Genomic DNA, 23,117 nt, shown 5'->3' on the forward strand with positions numbered 1-23,117 from the left:
ATCCACCTAGATCATTACTACTCTTGAATTTCTTTAAATTTAAATTTTGAAATTCTTACTCATTTACTTAAACTTTTCATAATAAACATACACGAAATTTTGAAGTTCTTGCTCATTAACTTTTCATGATAAACCTACACAAGGCTTGCAAATGCGTAAATTGGAATTTTGGATTGAGGGTGAAAACCATTCTAACCAAGCTTTCTCATTCGAATCCAATCTTTGTTGATAAAAAAATTTCCTCACCTCTCGACTTATTGGACGAGGGAAATTTTTGTTTTGCGTTGGTCTTTGCCACTATTTTCTAGCTTGCTCTTCGGAAAAGTGGCCCAAAAATTTGTGAACTAGGACTATCCACCTAATAAATATGGAAATTAAGGATGGCCCAAAAATTTGCGAAGTGACTACGCGCCTAATAAATATGGATATTAAGTAGATCACATTTTTAAAGCTTTATTTAACGCTGGGCCACGTCTTGAGAACCCTTCAAATTTGATCAACCGCGCAAGGGAATATTCTAATTTCTATTTTTTTTATAGTTACGCTTGAAGGGAATATGCTTTTTTATTTATTCGATAGCTCAACGGCAATCAACGGCAACAATGACATTTGGCAGAATAAGATCTTGAAATGACAGTTGTGACGTTAATGAATATTCCAGCAATGTTTTGACGGAAGAGTATATTCGCGCTCCGTCCAACTCCCACGTTACTGCTGTTAAAGAAATGCCACGGACATTGCGGTGCGGATTTGAAAAAGGGATTAAAAGCAATTGAGGGCAAGTTTTGAAATGATCGTCTGACCAGATCCTCGCATTCGGCGACATCGCACATAGAGATTCGTGGCGTTAACCTGGTGAATTCCACGAATTTCTATCAATTGTGCTTGGATTCGAGCCTTCTGGTGTACGATTCGAGCCTTCTGGTCTAGGAATTCCTTATTGACGGCCTTGAAATTACATTTTTTAAGCTATGTGAGGTTTGATTTGGCCAATTTCATAGAGCATTTACATATAGGCATTCGACCAGCTGTTTGGGGTTTGATTTGGCCAATTTAGACCATTCGACCAGCAGTTTGGAGCGTTTATTAGCCTTTTTAAATCGAGAGACAAAAGAGCACGAAGAATTCAGCCATTCAGAAAACAGCCTATCTTTGAGCCAGCCAGCGGCAAGCTTTCTCGAATTCGACTCTGCCGTTCGAATTTAGGGTAATTCAAGACATTCATTTTGTTCATATTTCGATTTCCTCTGTTTAGAACGCCGTATTGAGATATTTTTGTTATTTGGAATTCACTGAAGTTGCTGCCGTTGCGAGAAGTGCTGTGTCTGCTTTGGCAGTGCAAGGCCGGGCGACGACGGCCTATTAAAAATGAGCAGTTCAGTGGTCGGTGATGTTCGCGAATCCGTTCAGGATGTCGATGTGTCAGGTAAGATATGTGAATCGAAATCAATTATGCCTGTTTAGATTATGGAACTAATTCTGCTTTAAAATTTCATGTAATTAATTTCTTGCTTTGTCGCATATCGTGATTTATTTATTTGTAGCAAATATTGAAGAAACTCCGCGACACAATTGTTAAACAGTAGGAGACATACAATCCTGAATAGGGCACGAGAGTTTAAAGCTTAATAGAGGCAGATTATGGAACAGCTTGCGGTCGTTGCGCGGTGAATCTGGCTGGCAAATCTTTTAATAAAACAAGAATACGCTTAAAACAAGAATACGCTCAAATCAAGAATTCGCTCAGGAGATGCAAATTTATATAGAAAATCTGTGTTCCTTATTGCATTACTTAAATCAGCCCTTTAGAGGAAGGTTTGCGGTTGAATTTAAGTAAATTTGTTAAAAGTTAGATAGTAATTTCTATATTTACTATACTATTTAAATCCTAGGAAGGTTCTCCCTTGAATTTAAATAAATTTGGTAAAATATTGCAAGACATTTTTGATATACAGAAGATACCGCTGAAAATGCATTAACAAATGGCCTTCTGGTGGAATTGACGCAAAAATTCTTATGATGTATTCTCGATGAAGTGTTTGTGTTTTCTCCAATAATTTACAGTTCCATGTCTAACTTGCAAAGCTTTCTCAGTGCTTTTTCTTCAAGGAAAAACTTACGAGTAAAAGATGGCTTATGTTTCGCATCGGTTGCTCCAAACGATCATGTCAAACACAATATTAGATGCATTCGATATCACATTTTCGAAGCTCTCTTAAACATATGCTCTGTTTGGAATCTGCCATTGTGAAGAGGATTTTTGTCTACACATGATTCTTCTTTAAAACTTTGGGCGATGTTTTATTTCTGATTCAGCTCTCGTTTAACTGTCGCAGGCCAATTGGATGTTAACCAGGCCAGCAGGAATTCACGAAGTGAGAGATCTGGCAAAGGTAGCGGATTTACTGAATGGATTTTCGGCATTTAACATTCTTTTGCAGGAATTGCTATCTTCTACTGTATTTTTGTTTGTTTTTATTTCTGATGTTCGTTTGGGTCCGACCCCCTAAGATCTCCCTTCCTTTTTAAGGTCAAACCCCGGCAGGTGTCGAGCCCTGGGTTATTAGTTTACCATTAAATTAAAAAGGAAAAATTGTAATGAAGTTCTCGAGTTCCTTTTGATCTTTGTGAGTCAACACCTCTTGGAGAGACTTGACACTTGTTATTTTGTTGATCATTTTAGAAGAGTGTTTTTTGGGTTATTCTGGTTTTTTTTTACGGATTTAAATCATCCTCTATGCCTTGTTTAACTGAATTCACGTTTATGCCCATTGACTGGTTTTTGGTTTCTTTCGTTTTTCCTTTGGCTTAATTTGGCGTAACTACTCAAGCACGTAGCCAAGGGATCGCATGGTGGGCTCCATATGTGCAAATTTCCCACACAGGGTACCGGTAGGGTCACCCTCCACGGGATTTGAACACTGGTGGACGGGAGCTAAACCCCACGTGCAGAATCGTGCGTTCTACCGACGAGTTTGTTCCAATGTTCGCCATGTTGTTTCTGGTTTTCCCTCCTATTATTTATGCCTAGTTCTGGTTTTCCATCCTACCGTATTGTAGGTTTGAAACGCCTGTGTGTATTCCGTGTAATGTGTTCTCACTGTGTACTTTTGAACATAACTTTATATTTTGATAATATGCTTCCCTCATTGCATCGAAATGCAAATGACATTGAATATTTGCGATAATCAGAACAGTCAAAAATAATATAATGAACTCGAGAATGTCATAATGACAGGGCGGAGAAGAAGGGCAGCTGCGGAACAGCGGCGGATTGATCAACAAAGGTGGGGCCAGTACATTACTGATGAAGAGGATGAATGTGCTACGGGAATGGCCCCAAGATCTGGTAACAGGAGGCGTGCTCGTAGAAATAACCGAAACAATCCGAACTCTTCTCATCATTTAGAAGACTACTACCAGGATGAACTTGCATTCCATTCAAATCAGCCGAGAAATGAAAACTGTGATGATTTTGACCTTGAAATGGCATTATGTAAGCTGCTTCCCTGGGGTTGAATTGTTGCAAGCAAGTTTCATAGAATAATGGATTCTCATGATTTAACTTTTCCATCCAGTTAGCATTCATTAACTGACGCATTTCTTAAAGTTTGTTTTCTTTTATTGAATACCAACTTATTAAGTAGAACTATGACCAATTTAATCATTGCATGTTTCAGCCCTTTCATTATCATTGGCAGATCCTCCTCCATACTCGGGGGGCATTGAATATAGTAACCAAGGCACTATTGACATGTCATATGAGGTATGCCTCTAATAACTAGATATTTGCCTGAAAGGAGATATATTAGTCTTCAGATTTTGTTATCATTTGTCTTCCCCTTATTCTTGTTTTGGTAATATTTACATATTTCTAAGATTCAAGTCTCTGCACTTTGCAGGAGGAAAAATGTATTATGCTGTACTATGCACGTTATTGTTAATAATTATTGGTGAAAATAAATTTTCATGGCATTAGTGGAGTAATCACTCGCCCTCTTAGGGGATTGAAGAGCTTTCCCCCTTGTGGAACAAGTATAAGCATGAAGATATCTTTGTGTGGACCTCCTAAGGTACGGTGAGAATATGGGTTGCCTAATAAGCATGGAATTGCATATGAGGCTTGAGCCATGAGCTTTGCTAGCTCAAAATCAAAATCAAAATTTCTTTCAAATGGCAACAAATTCTGTTCCTTAGTAGTGTGTGTCCTAAGTCCTCAGGGGAGCAAGGGCAGCAAACGAACTTCTTTCTAAAGAACTAACAAAAGGTTTGATGCATCAGTGCTTCTACAGGGGATGTCCAAACATTCCTGTCAGCTTTGTCATGTTCAAGAGTTTCCTGACAGAGGTATAGGTAGGTCCATTTTGTGTTAGGCGCGTGCTATATTCTATTAGCTGATTCTGTATCCGTTGGATAGAAGATCCATGTGTCTTATTCGCTTCAATGCGTTTCATACATCTTTCGAATGCGAGAGTGGAAGGCTTCGTTATGAGGGCTTGGTGTGCATTACGCGTATTTAATTCTTTTTCCAATTCGAGTACATAACAAAGGAAGTCCACATGCCTAAGTGGATAGCCACAAGGTTAGAAAAATTCGTGCATGACTTTATAACGTTAAGTGGATTTGGCTTCATTGGGTTTTTAATTCTGAGAACCTTAGCGTTGATTCTTGAATTGAAAAGATGCCAGGTCTGATGTCAGGTTCAATCACGGTGATCCATATTAGGTAATGCTTGTTGAGGGACATAAGTTTATATTCTGTATTTGATATGAAATACTTCAAAATAATCCTTTTAATATTAATAAGGTGTTCTGTCCAGATGTCATGGATTTTGAGCAGATACAAGGTTCACCTCTTTCTATGCCCAACCTTTACTATAAGTGAAGTCTTGTACAGACATGATTAGGGTCTGTTCCTTGGTCTTTTACATACATGCCAGAGTTGCCATTAGACTTGTGTATCTGATTCTGTTTGATAGCTAGTTTGCGTAGTTTGGAAATTTGTTGAATAGGGAAATAAATCAGGCCATCAAACCTGGGCGATATATGTTCAAAACCGAGAATATTTCTGCATACAGAAGGATATACATTAAATATTGGCACCATCAGCAGATGAACCAACATAATGAAATGATTTATGCTTTCATTGGAATGTGTATTTTTAAGAGACTAGCTGGAGTGAGTGTACACTTGTGGTAGCAAGGTTCAGGGAGTTCAGCAGGCTTTCTGTTTCCAATTTGAGATTAAATTTTAATCTTACTGATATTGGGGTCTGTTGTTGGGATTTTTACAGTCTCTTGTTCAGCTGGAAAATGTAAAATGTGTGGCTCCTGCCACAATAGTGAACTCTATGCCAATATTAACTTTTGATGGAAATAAGTCTGAACAGGGATCGACAGATGAAATGGAGTAAGGGTTTATCTATTATCAGGTTCTCATGTCTTGTATTTAGGATACAATGTCTATCATTGTTCTTAACAACCTAAGGAGATGATTTATTTTCTGTGATTTTGATAATCTATGTTTTGGGACGTTGTGTAGGAAATGTGCAATATGCCAGTTTGAATATGAATTTGGTGACCAGATCATCTCCTTACCATGCACCCACAGTTTCCATAACCACTGTGGGGCAGAGTGGTTGCTAAATCACTCTAAGCTGTGCCCCATATGTAAGCACGACGTTATGGACCAGAAACCTGTGGATACTGAATTTGGTCCCTGAGCTTCTGCAACTAAAAATGGCAGAGAAAAGAAACACTGTACAGTTCCCTTTTTGTATAGAATTCAGTGGCTGATTTGTAAATATTACTGCAGTGGTCTTTCTTCGTTAAAAACAAATTTATGGCCACAACTTTGTAAACAGATGTAATATTTAAGGAGAAATATTGTTGTAAAGTGTAGAACTGCCATCGTATTTATTCAGAATCAGCAAATCTATTCTCATCAGAATATGCCTCCTTCCTGCCAAACAGCAACTTAAAAATCTCAATATTTAAGAATCCGAGCATTGCCAGAAGATACCTTATTTCTGCGTTTTTTGGGCAGATTTGAAGTACATGGTTTGTTGAACATGTTGTATGCTCAATGCCCCACCTATCTTTTTGGGCAATAAGTTGTATGCTCAATGCCCAACCTATTTTTTTGGGCAATAATACATATGAGTCTCACAAGATGAATATGAAAGGAAATTCCATGGAGGAGTTGTTTTGAAGCTGTCTATACTCGGTTTAGTTGTGCATAAATTTATTTGGCTGTGCTTAACTGCAATCTTCATTTTAAGTGTTTTTAATAAAATTAATGTAAATTATTAATTGGGTTTAAATTTATTTGGCTGTGTTTAACTGCAGTCCTCATTTTATTAAGAGTAGTTTTTGGAAGGAGAACTCGTTATTATTTATAATATAGGTTCATTACGTTTTTCGTATTATATCTGCTCAACTAATAATATGTTATCTTTTTCCCGTGGTAATGTTTCCTTATATCATCTCCTGGGTTAGTAATATGTTATGTTTCCTATCGTCTCCTCCCATCGTTATGTTATTTTGTAATCTTTTACTTTTGTTTATCATGTTTTTCGTATTAGTTATTAATATGCTATTCTTAGCTTTTATGTTTATTCCCATAGTTATTTTTTTATTATTTATTTCCATAGTAATATGTTATTCTTAGCTTTTATGTTTATTCCCATAGTTATTTTTAATTATTATTTTATTATTTATTTCCATAGTAATATGCTATTTTAAACTTTTGCTTATGGATGGGAGGGTGACTTGTTATTTTGCTTATTGACGGAGTGTGACTTGTTATTTGCCCAATCTCTGAAATTTACTTTTAACTAATGTACATTTTTTTACTTTTGCTTGGGTTGGGGGGTGATTTGTTACTTGTTAACTTTGAGATTTACTAAAAGAAAGTGCCTATTCTTGAGTAGGAAGACACCTGGATACATTGAAAGGTCCTGAAACATATGGTCTCCAAGTTTTTTTTTTTGATCATTTGATTTGCTTGTTTGTAGGTCATTAATGGCAAATCAAATGATCGTAAACCACTTGTAGTAAACCAAGTTATAAGAAAAGATTGAAAGCCAGAATTATAAACCAAGCTATAAGAAAAGATTGGAAGAGTCATTAATGGCAATCGGAGGATTGTAAACCACTAGAATTATAAACCAAGCTATAGGAAAAGATTGAAAAGGAGTCTTTAATGGCAATAGGAGGATTGTAGACCACCCACCTACTTATCTGTAGGCGTTGGTAGGTCATTAATGGCAAATCAGAGGCTTGTAAATCAAGCCATAAGAAAAAATTGGCAAAGCCAGAGGATTATAAACCAAACTCATAAGGAAGAGGTCAACAAAAGTTTGAACGTATGAAGGATGTGTTGTATAGTGATGTATTGACATATTAATCTAGAGTATATTCTATTTGATCAAAATAGCCAGTGCTAGCAAAGAGATAATTTGGACAGCCTTCGAAGATTTACGGAGTATTGTGCTATATAAAGCGAATGATGGAATTGCGATTATAAACAAATATCGCAATCCTGTTTTAAGTTTTAAAGCGTTTTTACAGTTTTATTACAATGCCTGCCCAATGTTTAGCCTTCGTGTTATGTGTTGAGCAACAAACAACAGAGCACATTGTGCAACGTACCCTTTGGGTTTTATTTGATTGGGGAATCATCCTAGCAGTATGGCTGGAACAACAACTAACATGATGCACCTCCTCGAGTTCTTCGGGAAGGGCGATAGTGATGCAGAGCAACAAACAACAGAGCACATTGTGCAACGTAGAGGAGATTATAAACAAATACTATGAAATATTACGTCTTAAAGCGGTCTATTGTTATAGTGTCTGCCATATTGGGTAGCAACAATAGTGAACATCATTTTGTAAGCTCGAGAAGTTTTTGTTGTTTTGCTTTAATTTTGAACATCTTTTTTAAATGGGGTGGCTAGTCCCTTGAAGAAGCATTTATTAGGCCATTATGTACAATATATTACAAATATCCAGGGTGATAAACATCACATCCATCATCCATCATACATCATTGACCATATAACAACTGCGATCATACAAATCGCTGCAGAGCAGCTCACGATAGGGAATCGAAACCGGGCGGGGCGCACATAAGCCGGCAGCCCCGCCGTTCAACCATGCACCCATGTGCACCGTTTAATTTTGAACATCTTGTATTTATCGTAATGGAATGGAGTTGTCTACTGGGGTGTCAATTCTGTCAATCGCAAAAAAATGGCTAAAACCCTAAATGCCAGAATCTGGAACGGCCAACGGCTAAAAAAAAGTGCTTGAATCATATTTTTGATAGTGGAATGTTTTTGATAGTGGAATTTGACAATATAACTTGGATTTCCAAAAAAACTTGGATTTCCAAAAATTTCTACCAAATTTAATAAAAAATTATGCCAAAATTTCCAAAAAAAAACTTGGATTTCCAAAAATTTCTACGGGATTTAATCTTGGATTTCCAAAATTTTTTCTACTGGATTTAATAAAAATTATGCCCGAATTTCCATTGTTTTCGGGAGAAATACTAAGCCTGGTCAAACCATAATCTTGGATTTCCAAAATTTTATCTACAAGATTTAATAAAAAATTATGCCAGAATACTAAGCCTTGTCGAACCATAATCTTGGATTTCCAAAATTCTTTCTACCGGATTTAATAAAAAATTATGCCAGAATTTCCATTGTTTTCGGGGGAAAACTAAGCCTCGTCAAACCATATTAGTCTCACCAAGACGATAATTGTTTTGATTATATATTAATTAAAAGGAGATTTTTCAGCCTGCAGTGATTTCAATGGTTTTGATTAAATAAAAATGCAATGATTTTGATTAAATAAAAAGGTGATTTTTTGAGAAAATTTCAAATATAATGTATCTATGGAGATTTTTCAGCCTGCAGTGATTTCAATGATTTTGATTAAATAAAATGGGTGATTTTTTTCAGAAAATTTCCAATATAATGTATCTTTTGTTGCTCTATGTGATTTCAATGATTTTGATTAAATAAAAATGCAATGATTTTGATTAAATAAAAATTCAATGATTTTGATTTTGGTTCGAAACGCGTAGACAAATGAGATTCCATGTGATTTTCGCCGAAATCTTTCTCTAACTTAAATAAAAAGGTGTTTTTTTGAGAAAATTTCAAATATAATGTATCTATTTTTTGTCGCTGTGTGATTTTAATGATTTTGATTAAATAAAAATTATTGAATTATGCTAGAGTTTCCATGATTTTCAGGGAAAATACTAAGCCTCGGCAAACCATATTAGTCTCACCAAGATGATAATTGTTTTAATTATATATTAATTAAAACCATATTAGTTTCACCAAGATGATACTTGTTTTGATTATACATTAATTAAAAGGAGTTTTTTCAGCCTGCAGTGATTTCAATGATTTTGATTAAATAAAATGGGTGATTTTTTTCAGAAAATTTCCAATATAATGTATCTTTTGTTGCTCTATGTGATTTCAATGATTTTGATTAAATAAAAATGCAATGATTTTGATTAAATAAAAAGGTGATTTTTTTGAGAAAATTTCCAATATAATGATTTTGATTTAGAAAAAATGCAATGATTTTGATTAAATAAAAAGGGTGATTTTTTTCAGAAAATTTCCAATATAATGTATCTTTTGTTGCGCTATGTTATTGTTAGGTTATCTAAAGATTTTGACTTAATTAAATTACATAAAATAAAAATAATTAACGTTATTAGGCTATCTAAAGATTTTAACTTAATTAAATTACATAAAATAAAAATAATTGATGTTGTTAGGCTATCTAAAGATTTTAACTTAATTAAATTACGTAAAATAAAAATAATCAATCGAGGTAATGTGCTCTATGTTATTAACTTAATTAAATTACGTAAAATAAAAATAATCAATCGAGGTAATGTGCTCTATGTTATTGTTAGGTTATCTAAAGATTTTAACTTAATTAAATTACATAAAATAAAAATAATTGAGGTAATATCAAATTCATTGATAATGGTTTTTGGGCTTTTAAGTTTTGATAATCAATAAAAATAAAATAAACTATTTTAAATATAATTAATATCAAAATAAAATAGAGTAAAATAGTCAATTTTCTATTGGTAATTTTTTGTTTTAGATTTTCACAACTAATTTTTTGTTTTAGATTTTCACAACTCATAGTTTTGTGAATTGTATTCTTCTCTAATGTAGTATATTTAAAGATGTAATCCTAATTAATTTTTATTTTTTCCAAAGAGATTGTGTTTTAATTATGTAAAAGATTTTCACAATCCATGGTTTTATTAATGGTATTCTTCTCTAATGTAGCATATTTAAAGATATAATCGTAATTAAATTTTCTTTTTTCCAAAGAGATTGTGTTTTAATTATGTAAAAATTGTGATAAGTTGTTGATGAACCAATATATACTGTTGAAAATGTAATTTGGGATAACTTTATCAATTTTTTTTTCATTAACAAGTAATTTGAAAAAAACTGTATAATAATTTTATAATTTTTTTTTTTTGGTTAACAAGTAATTCCAAAAAGAACCAATGGAACAATTGACTTTTTTTGGTTAACAAGTAATTGCAAAAAGAACTAAACAATTGACAGTCCTATGAATGCATAGGAAAAATTAAGGTTAAGATTCAAGCCTTTGAAGCCTGCTATGATGTAATTGCTCTGAGTTCCTTTTCATTTAAGATATTAGCGATTCGAAAAATAAGTTTGATATCATAATTTTGTATTTTCAAGGTTGCGGTGTATTTATTTTGGTGGGTGTAGGTAGTGTTTGCAAAATTACGTTGGATGAAACTTTCTTCGGAAACTATAAACCTTGTTCAAATTTTCCAGGCCTGGTAGAGTTGTACTTGAATAAGGTAAGACTTCAATTTCAGTTATTATTAAATGATGCATTCATTTACGTGACTAACACGCCAGATTTTCTGAGAGATGTAATTAGATTTTCTGCGAGTTGTACATTTCAATTATTATTAAATGATGCATTCATTTACGTGACAACAGGCTAGATTTTATGCCCGATGTAATTAGATTGTCTGCGAGATGTAATTTAGGTTTTTAATAAAATTTTGAACTAGTTTGAAAGTAATTAAGTTTTTAATTGATTATCCTTTGTTTCTTTACAGATGTTTGAATTGGATAAATTTATTACATATCACGTTTCTTTTGCGGATATCAACCAGACATTTGATTACATGATTATGATTAAAAGATGTTTGTTTTGAAATTGTAATTAGTATTGATCTTCATAATGTAATATAAATCTATTATTGATGTATTTATTTTATTCATTATTATATTTTATTTTTGGTCAAAGCATGTTTTTCATGTTTAAAGTCAAAAAAATAAAAAATAAATTATTTTGAGTCAAAAAAAATGTATTTGATTCATGTCCCATTTAAACATTTGCAAGAAAAAGAATTTTGAATTTTATATTGAGTTGGTTTTCATTGGGAACAAGTTGGCAGGGGCCTCAAAGAGCCACCTATTCGACCTCCTAGACAGATATATATAAGACAATTCGATCACTTTGAAGGACACTCACTCATCATCACCATATACATCCTCTACTCAACAAAGGAGTAATAGACCAAGGAAAAAGGAGAGAAAGAGCCCACACATGTGGAAGAATTTTAATGAGAGAAGGCCGAATTTCATAACTAGTTAGAGGGCTGAATTTCAAAGCTTGTTGTAGGGTTGGAATTTTAGGAAGGTAATCACTTTGACCTATGTTGACTTTGACTTTGGAGGTGACTTGAGGGTTGGACTTGAGTTTTTTTTGGCAGTTATGGTCTTAGTCTTAGTCTTGGACCTATGTTGACTTTGACTTTGGAGGTGACTTGAGGGCTAGACTTGGAGTTTTTTTGTGGCAGATATGGTCTTAGTCTTAGTCTTGGATATCTCATTTTGATTTGATTCTATAAGATAAGGATTGTTGTTGGATTTTCCCTCTTGTGGGGTTTGGTCTTTGGCTTGGAGCTTAATTTTTAGTGTCATTTGATTACATGATTACATAGGGGAAGGTTTGAGCACTATGATTAAAGTTGATGAGTAAACCGTAAGGAAGAAGTAAAATGGATCTCATTTTGATTTGATTCTATAAGATAAGGATTGTTGTTGGATTTTCCCTCTTGTGGGGTTTGGTCTATGGCTTGGAGCTTAATTTTTGGTGTCATTTGATTACATGATTACATAGGGGAAGGTTTGAGCACTATGATTAAAGTTGATTAAGATAAGGATTGTTGTTGGATTTTCCCTCTTGTGGGGTTTGGTCTTTGGCAGTAAAATGGATCTCATTTTGATTTGATTCTATAAGATAAGGATTGTTGTTGGATTTTCCCTCTTGTGGGGTTTGGTCTATGGCTTGGAGCTTAATTTTTGGTGTCATTTGATTACATGATTACATAGGGGAAGGTTTGAGCACTATGATTAAAGTTGATTAAGATAAGGATTGTTGTTGGATTTTCCCTCTTGTGGGGTTTGGTCTTTGGCCTGGAGCTTAATTTTTGGTGTCATTTGATTACATGGTTACATAGGGGAAGGTTTGAGTGAAGTAAAATGGATTTTGAGTATAGATAAGTGAGTTGTCTAATAATGGTTAGGGATCTCCTTCCCTTAGCCTGGGTTGCAACTGGGGGGATTTGAACCTAGGTTTGTTGAGTTTCAATGATTTCACATATCTCGAATTACCAATTGAACTGCGGTGCTGGGACAAGGGATCATGTGTCATTTTTTTTGAAAAGGTATAAATTATAGATTTTGGTTGAATACCTTAGATGTTTATAATTTTTATAAAGTTTTTTTTTTTACACTAAATTTGATATGGTTGGCAAGTTGGATGATTATGTTTATTTTTTATTTTTTTTAATTAATAAATTATATCTTGTTGTATTGAGGCTTCTGTGATCCATATCAAGTTTATGAGAGATTCTTCAGTGTAAATGATATTTCATTTGTGGACTCGTTTCGAACCAACTAGTGTGGTTCATCGTCAGGACAAGTGTGGTTCATCGTTAGGACAAGTTGAATGAACAGATCACGCAAAGCAAGTTAAATAGATAGAGCAGACCTCCAACATAGAGCGCAGACCTCCAACAAGTGTGGTTCATCGTTAGGACAAGTTGAATGAACAGATCACGCAAAGCAAGTTAAATAGATAGAGCAGACCTCCAACATAGAGCGCAGACCTCCAACGACTATATTCAGGTAACGGCTAAACTGACAACGACTAGATTTGACCAGTTAGTTAGGACATGAAAATAACCATTATTAATAAGATAAGTTACCCGGTTAATTATAAAATGGACCCCTTTATTTTTATTTTTTACCATTTTAAATATGTATTAAAATAAATTATCTTAATTTAATAGCTAGTTAATAAAGATTTTATATCTAAAAATTAGAGTATTAGTTATAAAAGTAATTAAATATATAAAAAAATATAAGTCAAAGGGTTGTTTCATACCCTTATTTATAAATAAATATTAAAATAAATCAATTATAAACTAGTTTAATTTTAGAATAATAATTAATTTATAAAAGTTAAATAAATATAGAGTAATTTAAGGGTATTATAATAATGATATTATAAATATATAAAAAATAAAATAATTCAAATTAATGGAAAGTGATCCAAGTTACCCCAGTTAGTTATAAAATGGACCCCTTATAAATATGTATTAAAAATAAAATAAATTAACTCAATTTAATAGTTAGTCAATAAATATTTTATATCTAAAAAATAGAGTATTAGTTATAAAAGTAATTAAATATATAAAAAAATATAAGTCAATGGGCTGTTTCATGCCCTTATTTATAAATAAATATTAAAATAAATCAATTATAAACTAGTTTAATTTTAGAATAATAACTAATGCATAAAAGTTAAATAAATATAGAGTAATTTAAGGGTATAAAATAAAATAATTCAAATTAATGGTAAGTGATCCAAGTTATTAAATCTGAATATTAGAGTCGTTAGTTATCAAAGTTATAAATATGAATAATTAGTTATATTTATATTGAAAATGGACTGTTTTAAACACTTATAAACATATTTAAAATAAATTAATTTCCAAATTAATATTTACAAAAGTTAATATATAAATATTAAAGTAATTTAAGGGAAGAAAAAATATTTTAATATTTAACATAAAAGTTAATTTAAGGGTTAAGATTATCATAGATTCATTACCAGACTATTATCTTTATTAACATAAAAAACGCCACCAAAGGCCACAAGAAACAGTAAACCAGGGGAAATCTACAAACCACTAAACAAGAGGAGGGGAAGTCAGGAAGACAACGACTAGGAGGAGAGGGCTGGGACTAGTGTCCCAATTCCATCACCGGAAATTTAGGGAAGCGCTTGAGATTGAAAAAAGATCGAACAATCTCAATAGGGAGGATGGCTGGAAGATAAGTAGCCGTTGGGTTCTAGCGCTCTCCTCCTAGTCATTGTCTTCCTGGCTTCCCCTCCTCTTGTTTAGTGGTTTGTAGATTTCCCTTGGTTTACTGTTTCTTGTGGCCTTTGGTGGCGTTTTTTATGTTAATAAATATAATAGTCTGGTAATGAATCTATGAATAATCTTAACCCTTAAATTAAATTTTATGTTAAATATTAAAATATCTTTTCTTCCCTTAAATTATTTTAATATTTATATATGGACTTTTGTAAATATTAATTTGGAAATTAATTTATTTTTAATTTATTTATTTTAAATATGTTTATAAGTGTTTAAAACAGTGCCTCGCCCTGGAGTATGCCGTAAAACTGCTTCTGCTTGGCTAAGAGCTCGTCTTCCTCGGACGTAAGGAAACAGGTTAATGGCCCAAGACCCAGAGGCATCTGGCAGGAGTGAAAGCCTGCTCCCTTACGGACCACCAGCGGGTTATTACATGTGGCGTGGTTTTCCTTGATAACGGTGATGAGTCAAACCGACATTCGCGGATAGCAGCCAGAGATGGCTGTCCTCACTGTTGGTTTGACACCTGAGTTTGATAGGTTTTGCCACCTTCGGAAAAAAAAAAGTGTTTAAAACAGTCCCTTTTCAATATAAATATAACTAATTATTCATATTTATAACTTTTATAACTCTAATATTCAAATTTAATAACTTGGATCACTTACCATTAATTTGAATTATTTTATTTTATACCCTTAAATTACTCTACATTTATTTAACTTTTATAAATTAATTATTATTCTAAAATTAAACTAGTTTATAATTGATTTATTTTAATATTTATTTATAAATAAGGGTATGAAACAGCCCTTTGACTTATATTTTTTATATATTTAATTACTTTTATAACTAATAATTTATTTTTTAGATATAAAATCTTTATTAACTAACTATTAATTTGAGTTAATTTATTTTATTTTTAATTTGAGTTAATTTATTTTATTTTTAATACATATTTATAAGGGGTCCATTTTATAACTAACCGGGGTAGCTTGGATCACTTACCATTAATTTGAATTATTTTATTTTATATATATTTATAATATCATTATTATAATACCCTTAAATTACTCTATATTTATTTAACTTTTATAAATTAATTATTATTCTAAAATTAAACTAGTTTATAATTGATTTATTTTAATATTTATTTATAAATAAGGGTATGAAACAACCCTTTGACTTATATTTTTTTATATATTTAATTACTTTTTTAACTAATACTCTAATTTTTAGATATAAAATCTTTATTAACTAGCTATTAAATTAAGTTAATTTATTTTAATACTTATTTAAATGGTAAAAAATAAATAAATAAAAAATAAAAATAAAAATAAAGGGGTCCATTTTATAACTAACCGGGTAACTTATCTTATTAATAATGGTTATTTTCCTATCCTAACTAACTGGTCAAATCTAGCCGTTGTCAGTTTAGCCGTTACTTGAATATAGCCGTTGGAGGTCTGCTCTATCTATTTAACTTGCTTTCCCTGATGTGTTCATTCAACTTGTCTTGACGATGAATCACATGAATCACACTGGTTGGTTCGAAACGCGTCGACAAATGAAATATCATATGATTTACGCCGAAGAATCTCTCATAAAATTATATCTTTTTAATAGATTTAATTTTGTGTCATATATATAAATTAATAATTTTTTAATATTAAAAAATGTAAAATATGGATTTTGGTGAAATATATATATATATATATATATATATATATATATTAAAATTTTATTTACTATATTAATTTAATATGGTAGGAATCACAATGGAAGAATTGTGATTTTAGTATTTTTTTTTTCATTAGTAAATATATGAATGCCAATTATCCACTAAATATTTTTAAAGGGGAAATTTATTATTTTATTCCATGTATGATTTACTATAATAGCAAGGAATTTGGTAAATTTTTTATTTGAGTATTGGGCCTATTTGGCAAGTTTGTAATAATGCTCAAAGTTTTGTCGGTGAAAAAAAGTTTTTATTTTCATGATTAAAATTTTCAAGATTTGATTTAATAAGCAAGTCTTGGGGTGGGAAAATAAGAGCTATGGGAGTATGACAATTTAAAGATGGTTAAGTATTGGGCCTATGATTTTGGCACAACTTAATACATTTAAAGAAGAGTGTTTTTATATCCATGGATCATTTTTTTTAAATTTAGGGTGCTTGAGGCATGCCTTCAACACAAGGGTGGAGAAATGAAAATCAGTAAATGAAAACAAGGGGAGGGATGATAGAGTTACTGTGATGAGTAGATGGGAAAGCTTTATTAATTTAAGACAGAGTAATTATATATCAAAATACTAAAATTGTATTTTGATTGGTTTTTCTTTTTTTGAAAATGTGAGGTAGAGAATAAAAAAGTTCAAACTTTTAAAATGCTAGCGTTTTAGTCTAGATCATAACTAAATTCGAAAAGCACAAATTTGAAAAGTTTGAATAATTAGTTTTTAAAATGATAAAATTTTGGACTAAGCATAGTGAAATGAGAGAGATATTTTCATTATAAATTTGGGGTGATAGTGAGATTGAGTATGAAGGTATCTATTGGAGTATTTTCATTATAAATTTGGTGGATGAGAATACCATCAAATTGATGACAATTAAAAATGAGAGAATGTTACTATGTTTGAATTCAATAATAAATTTCAAACTCAATATATAGTTCACTTTCATAAAAATGGTCGGTAAATGTTGATAAACATTAAAACACTTACCTCATAATACCCACATTACCAAGATTTTAAAAAATAATAAAATTAAGTAAATTATAACTTATTTTAAGTATAGATCCATCTTAACCCTTAATCTATCAAGGGTTGAGAGGTATCAAATCTTTCGAGGTGCAAACTTTTCCTCAAGTTTTGCACTAAAAAAAGAGGCTTGCACCTAGAGAGATTTGATCTCTCTCGACGCTTGATAGATCCAGAGTTAAGATGGATATAGGTTGGCATAATATAAGATTCATCTTAACTTTGGATCTATCAAAGCCCCAATAGGGATCAAATATCTCAAGGTGCAAACTTCTTTTTTGAGTGCAAAACTTTGCTCCTCCAAAGATTTGATCCCTCTATGCATTTGATAGATTCAGAGTTAAGATGGTTCTAGGCTAGTTTATTTTTATAAATAAAGTACCATGGGTTTTCATAAACCTAGAGCTCAAAACCCCAGATGCGGGTGGCAATTAAGGCATTTAAGGCTATGATACGGGGCGACGGCGGGCGAGATGGCCACTTGGCCCCCTGCAACCATTCCAAGACCAGCTTGATTAATCCTCACGGCACCTCGCAGGCGGCATTTAATGCCTGCTCTTGCCGAGGCAAAATCATCAACGGCATAACCATGGCTCCGATGATTCACCCGATCATTCTTCCTTTGTTTCATTGTGCCTGCCCTCCGCAGGCGGAAGCGTCGACTGAGCGAACCAATACGGGACGCATATGTTGGCTTGTTTGCTATATGGACTTGGGTAATGACTTCCACCATTCCCGTACTAACTTCTGCTCTTTTGCTCAGCACTCTGGTTTCCACCACTCCCCTCAGCACTCTGTAAATTCCGCTCAGCATTCCTCTATCATCTCTTCTTCCGGCCCTCTTGACTCTGCAACTGTGCCTACCTCCACCATGGTCTGCCACTGCATGCGCAGCCCTCGCGGTGGTAGCTCCCGCTCCTCTGCTTTACACAGCCACAATTCGGCTTCCCCTGCCTCCTCAGCTGAAAATCCCCTGCCAGTTCAGTGCTGCTGGTCATTATCTGAACACCAGAAGTGGTAGAGGCAGAGCCTGCCTCCATTGCTCCAGACGCGATGAGGCAGCTATGCGCACTGCTACCTTCCCTCTGCCTTCGCATCATGTCCCCCACATGACGCAGTTCCGGTTCCGGAGCTCAATGAATTGCCCAGTCATAGTCGCCACAGTCTCCATCTGCATTTCTGAAGAGCCTGAGCCGCAAATACCCATGACTACTTCCCTGGAGGAGACGAACAGAGCAGGTCCAAGCCGGCACAGAGACAACATTGACGAGCTGAATGGTAATGGAGGTCGGCATAGAAGACATGGAAAAGCCATTGCTGGAAGCTCGCATGATGCTTCAGGTGTTCCTAGTGACACGCGGGCTGTGGACAGCCATCTGGAGAACACGTCGCACCCGCAGGATGCAGATGGCAGCAGGGAGGGAGATCGTCAGGTAGAGGGACGTGGCGGGGCGGACAACCCGGATGACTGGGCGTGTCCTATCGTGGAGGAACCCGCCCTGGATGACCTGGAGCCAAGTGTCACTCCTGACAGGTGGCAATTCACTTAGTTCTAGTTTTTTTCTGTCTTGCTTATGTGTCCTTAAGGACTTTTGCTGGCTGGGCGGTCCAGTCAAGACAATTTGTGGTTTTTCTGGGTGGTTTTGTTGTTAGGTGATAGGCTGGTTTATTCAGGAAACTTGTGGGTTAATTTTTGGATGTTTAATGGACTGGTTTCCCCTTTGTAGGGGCAGTCTCAGACAATTTTCATGGTTGTGTGCTAATTAAGGTCGGAACCCTTTACGACCAAGCTACTATGTAACTTTTTTGTATTATATCAATATATTAACCTTATTTAGAAAAAAAAACCTAGAGCTCAAAAACCACGGTAACTTGATTAGTCAAGTTTACTTGGAGTACCCAACAATAATTAATAAATGTTCATATAAATTCAAAAGTGATATATAATATTAAGTTACATAATTTAGAATTTGTATTTTTATTATTTTAATAACATTACATAAAATGATATAACATAATAGGACCTTACAACTTCTCTACCATATTGGGTTGGATAGTGCTTCTTGATGCAATATATATATATATATATATATATTGAAAATTTTATTTGAGTCTTATATTGAAATATTTTTACATCTCCATATGAAGTTTGTAATATTAAAAATTAATGAAGCTAGCACAATAAGAGTGAGATTATTAATGTTTTATTATTCTTTTGATTAAATCTAACCAAATACACATATTCAATTATGTTTTTATTATAGCCAACAATGTTTTTATTATTATTTAAAGTTGTTGTTTTTTATTTATTTTTAAACATGTGTTAACTCCACTTTTAATATATGGATGAAATCACACATTGTCCTCAAACTGGAATGTAGAATATGCTCCTCGTTGCAAAAAATGAATTGAGCTAGCAAAATAAGAGCGGGATTATTAATGTTTTTAATTAAATCTAACCAAATATGTATACTCACTTATGTTTCATTATAACCAATATTGTTGTTGTTTGTTTGTTTTTTTTTTGTTTTTTGTAAGAACACATAAACTCCATGTTGAGCATATATGAAATCACACATCGCCTTCATATTGGGGTGTAGAATGTGCTTCTAAGCGTAATAATATAATGGTGTTGTGGTTAAATATAGAGAATATATTAAACTATTAAATTAATATAAAAAAGATAATTTAAAAAAAGTATATACATATATATATAGATATATATATATATATATATATATATATATATATATATATATATGACATGTGAGAAATATTTTATCTGATTCGGTTCATTATATCATAGGTTCAAAACTATTAGTGAAAGTTCGTCATGTCACATGGGGGAATTGAATTTGTGTTGGGAGGATCCTAATCATTCCTCTCAACCATATAAACTTATGTTAGGAAGATTCCAATTATTTTTCTTGTGGCATAAACTTAATTGACAAAAGTTAGTTTAATATATCAATATTAATATAAAATAATAAAATATAAGTATAAAATTAATATAAAATGAAAATATAAAAATATAAGTATAGAAATAAAGGATGTGATTTATAAAATAGTTGTACATGTGTGTTTTTTTTTGTTAATTAAGATTTCTATTGCCTCAAAATATTGTCTTACAAAACCAGAGATCAACGTTTACATAGTTCTTTCGCAATTTGCCATGAGGGAAATTAGCACTGTTGACAATTAAAAAAAGGCTTTGTATATCAAAAATTCAAATACCAGTTACTACTAAGTACATAACTGCTAAAAGAATTCATTCTACTAAAAGTAAAAGACATAAGACAAGAGGTTGGATGAAGCATGAAGTATCTACTAAAGTGATTGGGGTTGGATCCTAGGCGCTTGTACCTGTTAGGGCTAAATGATTAAGGCCACACTGAAGACGACCCTCTGATGACAAGACAAGAGCGTTGGTGGCGTTGGACTTGTTGAATTTCATTTAAACAAAAGATAATATCATTGATTAATTCATTATGTATCACAAAAGCCTGAATACAGAAACTTATAAATGATAAAAAAATAAAAAAATATATATTAAAAAAAAGATATTAGATAATAAAAAAACAAACAAAAACATAAAAATAAAACATTTTAAATAAAAATAAAATCTTAAAATATAATGAAAACTAAAATAAAAATAAAATTGAAAATGAATAAATTTAATTTAATTAAAAAAAAAAACTTAAAAAAAAAAAAAAAATCTAGCCCAACGGGCCTAGGGACTAGAGGGCTGATTATGAGAATCGTCCCTCCAACCCCTGGGCCTGTTGTGTTGCGAGGGTGGGAAGGACGCGACCAATTCTCGGAATCAACCTCCACTCTGCTGGGCCGCGAGGGTTGGCCGGGAGGGTGTCATGCCCCTAACTCATTTTTCACGAGCTAGACTACGTGCGACATCGGCTAAACACTTTAACATTTTCTTTTCTAAGTTATTTTCCGGACTATGCCTAACATTCACATAATTCACCATTTTACTTTATTAATGTGCCGAATACATTAATACACTTAAACCATGCAAGAGACAAGATAACACAAGTATGCAAATAAATCTTTATATTTGTTGTTTTTATAAAAATCCCCAGGAGTAAATACACAACCGAGTTTATAGATTTTTACAATGGGCAGTTGCCGTGTAGCTCAGTCGGTCCACCCAACTTGGCCGCTGCACTGTGCACGCTTTCTCGACCCAACACATACACCGTGTTACAAAACTTGTCGCTACTCGTCATTTACCAATCACCGTTCAGCGATGCCGCGGGCGCACTTGCCCACTCGGCTCGTGCACACTTGTCGCGGGCGCACTTCCCACCCGGGGCCGCCCTGCCCAGCTCGTCGTTGCACTGCCCACCAGTTACGCAGCTCTGTCGTGCCGCTCGCCCACTCGTCTGCCTTAACTCATCCGCCTGCTTGCCAAGCTACCCACGCATCGCCTGCTCGCCTTCCTTCTGCCTGTAGCTCGTTCGCCCGCCCGCCTTCCTTCTACCTGCGGCTCGTTTGCCCCCCTGCCTGCCTGCGGCTCGTCCGCCTACCCGCCAACTTGCGGTGCGACTGCCCAATCGTTCACGCTGCTACACTGTTCCGCTCCACCAACGGGCGCATTCCTACACTTTGCTTGGGATGTCTTCCCCTTGACTATGCACTCCCTTGCTCGATGTGTGGAATGACTTGCTTGCTTTCCAACACCAAACCGCTATACTTTTATATGCTAGCTCGCCTATGGGTAGGGGCTTGCTTGTAACCAAGCCGATCCCTCCATTTGTTACTTAGCCATTTTCAAGCATCGGCCCAAGTGTAGGGTGCCCACATATGAGGTCATCCGCCCATATAAACTCACCACCATCGCCCCTTCCACACTTAGTTGATTTTTCATCACGACTTCGTGGGAGCGCCTTTGGCTCACTCGGTTGGTCCAACTTATTTTTCGGGCGTGCCCTTCAACTCGCCAGTTAAACGCGACCGACTTGTCTCGCCCACCGCACGCCCATGTGGACTCGTGCCAACTCGTCAGTTAATGTAGGGGTAAGTTCCTCAGACAGAACACCAAAGGACACCGCTCACAAACAGATCACAGATCAATACACCAATATTGTTGACGTGGTTAAAACCCTCAAAGAAGGAAATAGTCCACAGCCTAAGCCAACGCAACCACTTTAGGGAATTTATCAATAAAAGAATGAAAATTTACATAAGCTTCTCTCATGAACGGTTACCCTACAAATGACCCTCCATGCTCTTTAAATAGAGATCATGGACCAATCAGGTGTTAAGCCACGGATCAAGTGTCGGTAATACCGAGGAGAGAATGAACCATTGGATCACTACATATCGTGACCGTCGGATTGTAAGTTACAAAAGTACATAGTAAAGAAACACACTTTAACTAACTCTACACTAGACCAAGTTATACTTAACTATTTCCTATGTGTCGGAATATCCTAACATCCCCCCTTAAGAACAACTTGGGATAGGATTGAAGGATGTACAAAATATGACACAATAGGAGAAGGAAGGAGGCATTAGAGCCTATCCCCCCTTAGTGACAACTTCCTGAACTCCAACCATAAATCAAAGTTTAGTAAACTTCGCCTATGTGAGAGCCTTTGTAAAGATGTCTGCAACTTGATCATCTGTTGAACAATATTGCACTTCAAGAACATGGTTGTGAATGAGCTTTTTGATGAAGTGCATGTGTAGTTTAATGTGTTTTCTGCGCTGATGTTGGACTGGATCTTTGCATAGTTGAATGGCACTTTGATTATCACACCAAAATGTAGTCGGATGCTGCTGCTGAAAGCCAAACTCTAAGAGGATCTGACAAAGCCACAGGGCTTCCTTACTAGC

At 34.1% G+C, this 23,117-nt stretch overlaps 1 protein-coding gene across 3 annotated transcripts; it reads left to right on the top strand.

Moving 5' to 3' along the window:
• Positions 1-770: 770 nt before the first annotated feature.
• Positions 771-5,802, top strand: LOC149163694 (uncharacterized). 3 transcript variants are annotated; one of them, XR_016260638.1, is made up of 8 exons: positions 774-1,207; positions 1,299-1,426; positions 2,337-2,393; positions 3,239-3,496; positions 3,681-3,766; positions 3,903-4,582; positions 5,293-5,408; positions 5,541-5,631. XR_016260638.1 is itself a non-coding variant. In XM_089431819.1 (7 exons), exons 2-7 carry the CDS (start codon positions 1,369-1,371, stop codon positions 5,719-5,721), a joined length of 756 nt encoding a protein of 251 aa, XP_089287945.1. In that variant the 5' UTR covers positions 771-1,207; positions 1,318-1,368; the 3' UTR covers positions 5,722-5,802. The 3 variants fall into 3 exon arrangements, 2 of the variants coding, with proteins under 2 accessions (XP_089287945.1, XP_089287943.1); XM_089431819.1 differs by lacking the exon at positions 3,903-4,582 and having other exon boundaries at positions 771-1,207; positions 1,318-1,426; positions 5,541-5,802; XM_089431817.1 differs by lacking the exon at positions 3,903-4,582 and having other exon boundaries at positions 5,541-5,802.
• Positions 5,803-23,117: the final 17,315 nt, after the last annotated feature.

This window comes from Pinus tabuliformis, chromosome 5_1 (genome assembly GCF_031772625.1).
Source record: "Pinus tabuliformis cultivar Carrire ecotype Pingquan chromosome 5_1, CPIR1, whole genome shotgun sequence".
Lineage (NCBI taxonomy): Eukaryota > Viridiplantae > Streptophyta > Pinopsida > Pinales > Pinaceae > Pinus > Pinus tabuliformis.

Coding starts and splice junctions, on each gene's coding strand:
- LOC149163694 (XM_089431819.1), top strand. CDS start 1,369: ATGAGCAGTTCAGTGGTCGGTGATGTTCGCGAATCCGTTCAGGATGTC. Junction 1,427..2,336: donor TCAGGATGTCGATGTGTCAG/GTAAGATATGTG, acceptor TAACTGTCGCAG/GCCAATTGGATGTTAACCAG. Junction 3,497..3,680: donor TGACCTTGAAATGGCATTAT/GTAAGCTGCTTC, acceptor TGCATGTTTCAG/CCCTTTCATTATCATTGGCA.